The 12,339-nt window shown below is 39.5% G+C and overlaps 1 protein-coding gene across 1 annotated transcript; it reads left to right on the top strand.

Moving 5' to 3' along the window:
- The first annotated feature begins 689 nt into the window (after positions 1-689).
- LOC114459422 (uncharacterized) lies at positions 690-2,970 on the top strand. Its single transcript, XM_028441675.1, has 8 exons — positions 690-759; positions 891-1,119; positions 1,210-1,440; positions 1,535-1,676; positions 1,772-1,907; positions 2,004-2,137; positions 2,512-2,545; positions 2,924-2,970. The coding sequence occupies exons 1-8, from the start codon at positions 690-692 to the stop codon at positions 2,968-2,970; spliced, it is 1,023 nt and encodes a 340-aa protein (XP_028297476.1).
- The last annotated feature ends 9,369 nt before the right edge of the window (positions 2,971-12,339 follow it).

Raw genomic sequence — 12,339 nt, 5'->3', positions numbered from 1 at the left:
TACTACTACTACTTTGTTCAAGACAGCTTACACTAAGTTTGTGATATTTAATGTGTCATACCTGTCAAGTATCCCGTTTTGGCCGGGAAACTCATGTATTTTATACCCCTTTCCCGCCACCTTCCCCTATTATTTTCCCTGTAAAAATCCCGTATTTTAATGTAATCGTCATTAAAAGACAGATAAAAACATTCGTCCGCCTCTCCAAACTGGACGCTATCACTAACCTCGCGAGAACTGCCGCCTCACGTGACCTAGGTTGCAGTTCACTTCTCGCGAGAGTAGATGCAACTTCCTACAGCGGGAACAAACCCGGAAAATGGATGGATGTGAAGAAGGCGCTCCGGCGAAAAAAACTAAAAAGTCATGTAAATACCTTGAGAGATGGGACAGTGACTTTACTTTTATAAAGAGCAGGATGGGTTCCAATTACTGGTTCTGTATGATTTGCAACTGTGATTTTAGCATCGCCCACGGAGGAAGGAGCGACGTAAATCAACACGAAAAATCCACTAAGCACAAGCGCCGGCTGGAGGCAAAGAAACATGCTCAGGGGATGTCAGCATTTGTGACAAGAAATCCCAAAGAGGAAGATGAGGTCAGTAATGCGGAGGTGAAAATGGCAATGCTGTGCTAAAAACAAGGTTGCTTTCACCTTCTGTGACGACTTCAACAAGTGTGTGGCTTAGATGTTCCCAGGTTCTGCTATAGCACGAAAATACTCTGCTGGAAAAACCAAAACTACGCAACTCATCAAAGGTAAATTGAGTCAAATTAAGTATGAATGATTATGTCCTGCATGCATATTGTAGATTAATTTTTACCTAACATTATTAACTGGCTACGTGGGGTGGAAAATGGATGATATTAATTGGGCACTCACTCAACAGGTGCCATAGCAGCAGAACGGGATGACGAGTTGGCCAAAACATGTCGATCTCAGCCCTTTTCACTTTGGTGCGACGAATCGAACAACAGAAAAACAGAAAAAGAATTTGTCATCCTGGCTAGACTCTATGATGAGGCCACTATGCAGGTCACTACACGATTTATGGAGATGCCTACATGCAACGTGGGAAATGCTGAAAATCTGTATGAAAAGCTGAGTGAAGCATTGAGGTAGGGGAACTGCAGTTGTGTTGATGTGTTGTAGTTTGCATTTAATCATAACTTTATGTTTTGTCTGAATGTTTTTCCTGCTTGCAATAGAAAAAGAGGCATCCCATGGGAGAACCTGATAGCCTTTAACTCTGATAATGCGAGTGTCATGAAAGGCAGACACAACTCAGTTCTCAGCAGACTGAAGATAAGCCAGCCCCACGTCCAGGACCTTGGCTGCATTTGTCACCTCGTACAGCTGGCCACTGACTGTGGCATCACAGCAGCCCAGGTACCAGTCGAAGGCATCCTAGTGGAGATATACACCCACTTTGATAAAAGGTAAATGCATATGAATGAAATAGGCATGCAGTTGATATTCTTATAAACACAAATACATTTCCAAACTTCAAAAAAATTGTTTTCTATCTTTCAGTGCAAAACGCTGTGAAATATACAAAGACTTTGTAGATTTCACTGATTCAGACCACCTGAAGCTCCTCAGGTACTGCAGCACGAGATGGCTGAGTCTGATAACCTGCCTTCAGAGAGTGTTGAACCAGTGGGATGCACTACAGGTAAGGATGGTAACTCCAGCAGATGTATACACAGCTTACTATGCTATGTTTCTAATTTAACCATGAATTGCACTCTGTGTCCCGATGTACTATAGGCCTACTTTAACAGTCATGAGGAGGTGGAGAGGAGTGCCAAAGTGCATGATCCGGCAAGACATCTGCGTGATCCAATCGTGAAGACCTACTTCTTTTTTCTGAGTGCTGCTCGCCTCAACATTACTCCAGGGACAGGTAGATGTTAGTCACTTCCCCATTGATAGAATTAAATATTGTAATGTATAGTTTAGATCTGCAATATTCAGTCAAACACTTGTTTTTTTTTTCCAGTGGAAAGGCTAGGTGCCTTGTTTCCTCAGTTGAGTTTGAGTGAAGATAGGCTGAGAGAGGAACTCATTGACTACCAGGTGACAGATGGCAAGCTACTCCCCCAAGAAAACCAAATTGACAAATTCTGGGGACTGGTAGGGAAGGATGTGAGGTTCAGTGAGCTGCCAAGACTAATGAAGGCTTTACTATGCATTCCCCACAGCAATGCCAGTAGTGAAAGGGTGTTTAGTATGGTCAGGAAGATTGTTACTGAGAATAGGATGTCATTGGACAACAGCACTGTTTGTGCTTTACTGTCATGTAAAATAAACCATTTTGGCCCAGCCCACAAATACACTTGTAACCCAGGTTAAGATCTGCTACTAAATATATACTAGTTCTGCCCCTTTAAATTACCCGTGCGTGGTGCATGCCCTTCGACCTCACGTAGGCGAGTCACGTGACCATGCTTAGCCAACTGCAGGGAAGCATTAGCGTTTAACCTGGCTGTGGCGTCTTCCGCATTCAGAGGTGTGGGGAAGACGATCGACAGCTGCGGACAGGTTCGTGTTTTTAAAACTATTCACTCGTGTGCTCGATCTATGCATTTTAAGTTAAGCCTGTCACTATAACTTTTAGAACAACCTACTGTGCTGCGGGGAATCCGTCGCCGCCATCGTGTTGCGGAATGAATGAATGAATGAATGGGCTACATGCTAAGCTAAATGGTCCTCACAGACTGTGTTTACATGCACATTTAATATTTATATATTTTGTGCAGCTAATGCACAAAGTTCAATGCAGGTTTATTATTGCACTTTTGACTGTTTTCAATTTCTTGTTTATTTTGTAGTTTATACATTTAATTGAATACAGTATTATTTTGTGTACATGTGGATCTGGACATAGCCCTATTGTTTATTGGTCCTGTTATATTACAGGCCAGGTTCTCTCTGTCTTGGAGATGATTGATGATGAGCTGAACTAAGGCTGGGAGCCTACCTTCGAAGCAGCATACACTGAACAGCCATCCTGCTGGTCTGGTAGGAAGGTTGTCCACAGCCTGTCCCCACACACTTCTCAATTGACCGACGCTTCATTCTCACATACACATTCCCCTTTCCGCAACAACAACCTATGGACTTGCCACTATGAACTCTTACAAAACCCTCGTGGGTTGTTGCGTTGGACGTTGAAGGAACCAAATCATATGGATTATTCTTTTAAGTTCTTGGTGTGTGTGTGACATTTGCTGTGTGTTCCGTGGTCATCCCGCTCGATAAGAATCATAAAGTACACGTGACTACAGGTTACCGGTTGAGCTGCAGTTTGTAAATATTGTGGGGGTTTCTATTTTTTTCTCATTTCTGTTCTGTAAATACTTTATGTAAACCTATATTTAATATATGGTACCTGCACCAAAGCTAAACTCTTGTTTCCGTGTTGTCACTGACCCCCAGCTCCTGTAATTGGATTTAGTCTTCTGTGATCAACTAGCCTATGCATTTTTCAGCCTTAAAGTATTAGTATTAGCCCAATCTTAATACTAGCAGTGAGTCTTCGAAAACCCGCTACACACTCCTTCCAAAAAAGTGTTGAAAGATGCAAAGTCAGCAACAAATCGGTATAACACATTATTAGTGAATGACAGAGAACTACATGAGTAAGCATGACAAAGTATAACAAAAATATGTAATGTAAATAAAATGTAAATGTCTAGTTTAAAGACTAGCAAAGTGAAATTAACTGTTAATACACAATGTGTTGACTTGTAAGTTAAATAAATAAAATCTGCTTTATAGACTCTTGTTTTCATTTAGGCTGTATTATAACGTAGGAATATTCACAGCTTTTCAATGTCAACAAAGGTAGGTCGACCACATTTTTATAGTCATCTAATTGTGTTAACTAAGTGCTTGACAAGTGGGTACTTTAGATTTCTTGTCATCTGTCTTAAAATATAAGGGATACTGAAGCTTGGTTGGGCCGGTGGGTCGGTTCGTAGCGGACGCCAGAAAATTTCCCTTATTTTCAAATTCAAAACTTGACAGGTATGCCCCCCCACACCACACATGACGTGGGCTCTATTCTCCCACACTGAAAAATACACTTTATTTCAGTAATATTAAGTTAAACTTAATGCCACTATCAAGTAAAATGTACTTAACTTGAAATTAATGAAGATATTAAGTCAATGTTGTTTGTTATATATAATTTTGATGTTGTATTTACTCAAACAAATGAAGTAAAATTAATTAAGTTGTTCCATAAACAGAAATATCACCAACATGAAAATATGAAGTACATTTTATATTTGTAATATTTACTGTTTACCGGTTATTTTTAGGAGCCGGGGTCCAAAATAACACCTAACTGTGTCTGCCTGCATGGAGAAGGACATAGAGGAGGATCTGAAAGCTACCCAGAAAAACTACACACACACACACATATATATTTGTAATATTTACTGTTATGAAAAATATATGTAGATTTGAATCTTTTTGACACTTAAAATGTAATCAATTGTATCAAGTTTTATTACTCATCATTATGTAAATGATGCTTATTTCATTTGATAAATATGACCAGATAATATGGATTTATCACAAATCACACAACTGGAAAACAGAAGAATAAACATTTATTTACTAAAGTTTCTTCTATCATCTCCGTAACATTGCTAAAATCAGATCTATCCTGTATCAGAGCGACGCCGAAAAGCTAGTCCATGCTTTTGTTACCTCTAGACTGGATTATTGTAACTCTCTTTTAGCAGGCTGCCAGAGCAAGTCACTTAAGACACTTCAGCTGGTTCAAAATGCTGCAGCACGTGTACTGACTAAAACTAGGAGAAGAGATCACATTACTCCTGTATTAGCCTCTCTGCATTGGCTTCCCATAAAATATAGAATACAATTCAAGATTCTTCTTCTCACTTATAAAGCCCTAAATGGACAGGCACCAGTCTATCTCAAGGAGCTTGTAGTGCCATACAATCCCCCCAGAACACTACGCTCTCAAAATGCTGGACTACTCGTTGTTCCATTTGTCTCTAAAAGTAGTATAGGAGGAAGAGCTTTCAGTTATCAGGCCCCACTTCTCTGGAACCATCTACCAACCACGGTTCGGGGGGCAGACACCCTCTCTACCTTTAAGGTTAGGCTCAAAACATTCCCCTTTGGTAAAGCTTTTAGTTAGGAACCAGCTCATAGCTCATAGTTAAGATGCAATAGGCATAGACTGCCGGGGCCGTCAGGCATGCTCGGTTGGAGAGAGTTTGGAGAGGGCGTTAAGAGAGAGGTCATTTAGGTTAGAGAGAGACCGGAGAGGGTCCCATTCCTCTCTCTAACACTCCCTCTATGTCTGCTTCTTCCCTTGTGTGTTTGCTCCTCCTTCTGGCTTTTGTCTTGCAGGTCCGTGGGATCCTCAGTGTGGAGTTACAGAGTCTCAACAACTCTGTCTCCACCCTTTCCTCTGCACACACCCAACACAGCATAACGTGGATGGCTGTTCATCATAGGAATGGGATCCACACAAGGTTCCTGCTGCTTAACAGAAGGTTTTCCTTGCCGCCATGATGAATTCATGTTGGGTGTGGGATACATATGTATGTGTATATACGTATATATGCATATGTGTGTATCCATAAAATGAAAAGTCCGTCCCTAAGACTGCTCTACTGTAAAGTGTCTTGAGATACCATTGGTTATGATTTGGCGCCATACAAATAAAGATTGATTGATTGATTGAAATAAAATACATGTGTGTGCTTACAAGTAGGCAACAAACAATGAACAAAGTCCTTGTAGAATACAAAATAAATAACTTTATTTACACAAAGTAAAAATAGATGTACAAATCAACTCAATATATATTAACATTTACTTAAAAAAATGATTGTGGGTTTTCTGTTAGAAAAGGGCCAAAGCCTGATTCTATCTACTCCAGAATCAACACCAGTGTTGTGGAGTTCATCATGAGCTGGATATGGACCATGGACGTAGTCCTGGCCCTGGTTCTGGTCCATGAACCGTATCGCTGACTGCTCCGTGGAAGAAAATCTGCATTAACATCTTCCTCCTTTCTTTCCTGCATAGAAGCATTAAAAATAATATTTGAATTTATTTATAGTCTCCACAATAAGAAAATACAAAAACAAACACTCAATTGTGTAATCCTTAAGCCAAACTGTGTAGGTTGAAGCAAAGCTTATACAAACCTACCTTATAACAATAAAACTAAACAAGGTTCTCTAAATAATCACACAAATTTTTTTTAGCTTATATTACTATTTTAACTATATATTCTACACAGGTTTTATATATACAGTTTATACATTCACATCAAACATATATACATATGTACATACACATGAATGTATTTATGACATGTTCTTGGTTAAATTGTTACTCTTCTTTCTTATACTTACGAACAATATATGATTTAAACTTTTTAAACTTATTTATGTTGTTTTATTCCATCCCTTACGCAGTTCCATAATTTAACCCCTGATATTGTTACACATCCTTTTGACTGTTGTTCTAGCATTTTTCATCTTGAAATGTAGTTCTCTTAAATTATTTTCCCCTTCTCTCTCTAAAAATCTTTTCTGCAACGCTTTTGGAAGTGAACCTTTACTTGTTTTATAAATCATTTGGACAGTTTTGAGTTTGATGAGATCTGGAGTTTTAAATCTGGTGTTTTTAACAATAATCCATGTGTGTGTTCTCTGTATCCAGCGTTATGTCTGAGTCTGATGGATCTTTTTTATGAAATATGAATAACAATTGGATGTTCGTCATGTATGTATTTCCCCAAACCTCTAGATAATATCTCAAGTATAGTAAAACAATTGTACAATAAAGAGTGTGCAATGCTTTTTGATTAAGAATGTGCCTGGTTTTGTCCAGGAATAGAAAACAATATTAGTTCATAATAGTTTCATTTGTTCATAAACAAATTATATGTTAGGATGGACCAACAGATAATATTGTACATGTTTGCATAGAATGAATGAATCTAACTGGATTTGTTCTGAGATGAAGACGAGCTGAGATACAAATGAACCTTTAAATCTAACTCTGAAATGATCAGAAACGTTACCACATAGTTCAGTAATATTATTACATCATCATTATGTAACAATAAGGGAAGTTCTGAATACAGATCAATGATATATTACTGCTGCTTTCAGGAATATTAAAGCATTGTTATCGTTTTCTAGCTAACCAGCGGCTAACTGGCTAGCCTGCACCACGTCAGACGTAACGTTCATTATATTGTAGCAAGTTAATATTGGTAGTAGTTTAACAACAGGGTGAAATAAAACTTACCATTATTAACAGTTCTACAGGACGAGCTCCTCCATGGCTGTAGTTCTGTTGAGTCCGTGGGGCTCCGCCTTCTTTCCCCTGAATCTTTTCAGACACCCACAGTACCAGGAAACAAGGTTCTCCTCCTCTGACCACTGCTCTGTCTTCTTGGACTTACTTTGGACTCACTTTTAAATGTTTTTTGTCAGATTTGCGCTAACGTGACCAGCCGCTCGCCAGCTTAAAAAAATTACGGCTTTTCATTTTTGGAGGACCGTGGATAACCCCGCCAGCGTAGCCCCGGTTTTTGGCTCCGAGAGCTGGTGCTATGTTGGTGGAAACAGAATGGCCCAGAGCCAAAACACGCGCTAGCTCCAAGTTAGCACCAGCTCCTGCCCGGTGGAAAAGCCCTATGAGAGACAGGAGGGGGAGGGGTGAGTTTGGCTCAGCTGAAGGCGCCCAGTCAGGAAATTTGCGACGGCAAGTTGTCACTGCAACTTGTTAATTCTCTGAGCTCTTTGTGTCAAATTTTTTGGCCCTCGGGTGGGCCCTGCCTGCTTTGCCTAATGGCAGCTACGCCTCTGATTATAACGTATGTGTCAAGTGTCTTTATAACGTCGTGGCTTCACACAATTGAAAAAGGAAGAACTTGATCAGGCTCAGGATTTCACTTGTTCTTACTTTTATTCTTTCAAGTGACAAGAAATTTGAACATAAAACACAAGTTCATTTTTCATCAAACAAGGTAAGTACAAAAAAACACAATTTCAGGTCACTACATTTAAACTGTGTCAAAGGCTTTTTAAAGTTTAGACATTTTCCTAATGTTTATTGTTTGTTTTCTGTTGCTGATATATTTTCAACAAATTCCATGAGAGTGAGTGATGTTGTTCTTTTAGTTCTGAAGCCATATTGTTGTTCACACAGTATATCATGCTTTGTAAAGAAATCATCTAACCTACTGTAAAATGATTTTTCCAGTGTTTTAGAGAATTGTGGCAGTAGAGAAACAGGTGTGTAGTGTGAGTGTGTGTCTGTTGGGATGACTTTAGCTGTTTTCATTTTTTTTGGAAAAACATTGTTTTTTAGTGAGTGGTTACAAATATCTATGAGAAGTTTCACTGCACACCCAATGATAATTCTAACCAACAACATAAAATCATTACAGTTTTTTGACTTCTAACTCTTGAGCCGATAAACAACACCGACAGAGAAAAAAATAATTAAACTAATTTATGTTCTCAGTCTTTCATTACAGTATGTCGTTTTTGATGATAAAGTTATTTGGGTATCCTTTATTTTTTCATTTTTCATGATGTCATTCAATACCTTCCAGTGCCTGTATTCACAAAGCATCCTTAGGCTAATGGGGCGTTCACACCAAATGCGTCGAAAGCATAAAAAGCAGCAGGTTTACATTCACAATATATGGTGGACGCGCTTCTAGGGAGCGTCGGAGGTCCCGCTATGCCTCCCGCCCCTCCTGTGCGGCGTGTTTTGAAGCTTTTCACGCGGCGGATGCTTTTGACATGTGTTTAGCTGGAGTTGAGATTGTTGAACTTTTGGGGCATATCGCGGCGCGTCGACCAATCAGGAGTGTTCCCCAACCGTGACGTATTCAGAATAATGAGAAGAAGAAAAAAAAACACTAACCAGAGACAGATGGACAGGAGCTCTTCTGCTTTAATAGAGCGCCGTTGCCAGTCAGCAGGTTGTCAAACTGGGCACGGGAGAGACGGAAATAGGGCTGAGCGACTCTCGTCTGAGCACAGCTCTGGTAAATCCAGAAAAGGCGCCGAGACGCAATAAAGCTAAGCCACTCCCTCAATAATGGAGAGCTGAGGAACGGATATTCAGCAAGGAACTCCAAACTTTATTCTCTATCCAACCACACTTCTCCATAGCCCTCTAACATCACAGTGCACACACTGAGTCACACCAAAATACATCCGACCGGAAGCACCGCCTTCTCTACACAATGTTCCACCACTTCACAGTCACTGGGTGAATTAGAAACATAACTGCCACACTATCATCCATTGTATGAACACCACCGGCAACAGAGAAGCCCCTCCCCTCGACGCGTGTCCTGAGTATCTTCAATGCTGGTGACAAGCATTTGTATTCAATGAGCACAAGTGTCCAACTACGTGCATGAGGCACGATTTTAACGCCCAAAGCGTGTTTGGTGTGAACTTGCCGTAAAAGTAGCTCTCAGTGATGTCACTCATAGAAAAATCTTATAATTCCTCAAATTTTAAAACTTTTCCTAGAATGTTTCTTTGTTAGGATAAAAGTAATTCACAGAGCATCTTAGGCTCTAAGAGACCTCCTAAGGTGAAAAACTGTTAGTAGTAGTGAGGAAGACTTTAAGAAGCCTAAAAGTGTCTTAAACAGACAGAAACTGAAAGACAGAGGACGGAGATATATTCTCTGTATGACAGTGCTTTAATAAGACGCTTATATTTATTAATATTATTATTATTATTATAGTGTTTTTATTCTATAGCAGCCTTGTATTGTGGTGCGATTTGGTCACTCCTTTGTTTGTGCTGTAATCTTTGCCCTCGCTTTGATTGCAGCTCGTAGCAGCGCTTCTCACACACGTATCTTGTGCCCACACAGAAGAGGGAACAACACATTAATTATCAGGGCAATGAGTTTCCAGCTCTGCCTCTTCCACTGTGATGTGATCCCAGGAGCCAGTTTCCCACATAATACTCGTATTTCACTTTTTAAAAGAGCTCCAGCAGTCACAGTAATCACTGACAGCTGTGTCTGCTCCAACTTTAATATCAAATGAATAAAGCAGTAAAATTACCATCTTGGACAGTTAATTACAATAAATACATTTATATAATAATCAGCATGTGAATGAGGTTCAAACATGTTAGACTGTGTTCAAAATAAATTTTGCTGAATTGAACTAATTTCATGATTACACATTTCTCAATGCAGTCAAGGTATGATCAGTTGATTTTATTCTCCATTCTTTCTCTAACAACCAATCACAGCTTTTAGCAGACTGCATCGTACCCAGTAACAGGGTTAACCACACCTCCTCACTAACATCAACATTTCTGTCCCTCTTTAATCAGAGTTGCTCTCAGAAACTTCCTGAATCACTGTTGAGCATTTCACTTTCATTCATGCTTTTATTAAACCTTTAGTTTAAACATGGCTCTTTTTTTTTCAAGTTTTTTCAAATTTCTTTACCAGAGGACAACTTTTTTGTAGAGAGTTTTTATTGATATGAATGTTTCATAGGTTTTTTTCCACATGGTCAACAGAGACTGTTTTCCAATCTTGTTTCATCAAGTTAGATTTAAAAAATCAAATACATTAAAGGTTTTTTTTGTTTAATTATCTTATATTTTCTTTGTTTGATCCTTTAGAATTCTGGATAGTATTTTTTATTAATTCTGTAAGTGCAAATATTGTCTATTAGTGTCTCACTATGAGTAGTTATCCTGGTTGGACACATTATTAATGGGCAAAGGCTCATGATCTACATTGAGTTAATAAATTCCTTGATGTTATAGTTTTCTTTTAGGTTTCAAAAATCAATGTTAAAATCACCACATGTAAAAAAAAACCTGTCTGACAGGAAGCAGCAAGTAAGGCTGGGAAGCATCGCATCCAGCACCCGGTCACTCGGCACTGGTGCCCCTCAGGGGTGTGTTCTCTCCCCACTTCTATTCTCCCTCTACACCAATGACTGCACCTCAGGGGACCCCTCTGTGAAACTCCTGAAGTTTGCAGACGACACCACCGTCATCGGTCTCAACGGGGATGGGGACGAGTCTGCCTTCAGACGGGAGGTGGAACAACTGGCTCTCTGGTGCAGTCAGAAACATCTGGAACTGAACCCGCTCAAGACTGTGGAGATGACAGTGGACTTCAGGAGAAATCCCCCCCCCACTCTCCCCCCTTACCATTCTGAATAGCAAAGTGGCTACCGTGGACTCCTTCAGGTTCCTGGGATCCACAATCTCACAGGACCTGAAGTGGACCTCCCACATAGACACAACCAGGAAAAAGGCACAGCAGAGGATGTACTTCCTGCATCAGCTGAGGAAGTTCAACCTGCCCCAGGAGCTGCTGATCATGTTCTACACCTCCATCATTCAGTCTGTTCTGTGCACCTCCATCACTGTCTGGTTTGGATCTACAACCAAACTAGACAGACACAGACTACAAAGGATAGTCAGGACTGCAGAAAAGATCATTGGTGTTGATCTGCCCTCCATCCAAGACTATACCTGTCCAGGGTCAGGAAACGGGCAGGTAGCATCACTGCAGATCCCTCACACCCTGCACACAATCTGTTTAAACTCCTCCCCTCAGGCAGACGCTACAGATCACTGTACGCCAAAACTACCCGCCATAAAAACAGTTTCTTCCCCCAGGCTGTCACTCTGATCAACACTAAACAGTCATAGTGTCAGACCTGTTTCTGTTACTGTGAAATAACCTGGAACTAAACATAACAACCCTGGATAAACCTGTCACTGTGAATGTTCATGGACATAATATTTTCATTTAAATGTTCACCTGCACTACTCATCAATGCACTACTGCACTATTATCTTATTATTATTATTGTATTTTTATTTTATTATTATTATTATTATTATTATTACTATTATTATTACTATTATTATTATTATTATTATTATTATCTTGTTATTTTATTTAGTTTGCACATATTAGTCTAACTACTCTTATACTTTTATATTTATGTTTATACTTTTTTAGTTTATTTTTTCTTTATTCTAGTTGATTGTTATTATTTAATGTTACACTATCTGAGAGAGCACAGGTCACCAAGACAAATTCCTCGTGTGTATTCATACACTCGGTCAATAAAGTTGATTCTGATTCTGATTGTGAAACTGCTGTTTTTCAATGTTCAATTGTAAAAGGGAAAAGGAGAGAAGGACACGGGACAGTCGAAAAACGGGCCAATTTGGATTTGTTTTATGGTTGTTTGATTAAAACGGTAAAACGTTTTTCTTGTTTTTTGTTTGAAAAGGAGAGGAAGA

This window comes from Gouania willdenowi, unplaced genomic scaffold (genome assembly GCF_900634775.1).
Source record: "Gouania willdenowi unplaced genomic scaffold, fGouWil2.1 scaffold_311_arrow_ctg1, whole genome shotgun sequence".
NCBI lineage: Eukaryota > Metazoa > Chordata > Actinopteri > Blenniiformes > Gobiesocidae > Gouania > Gouania willdenowi.
The sequence above is the reverse complement of the archived record's forward strand: the minus strand, read 5'-3'. Positions and strand labels throughout refer to the sequence as shown.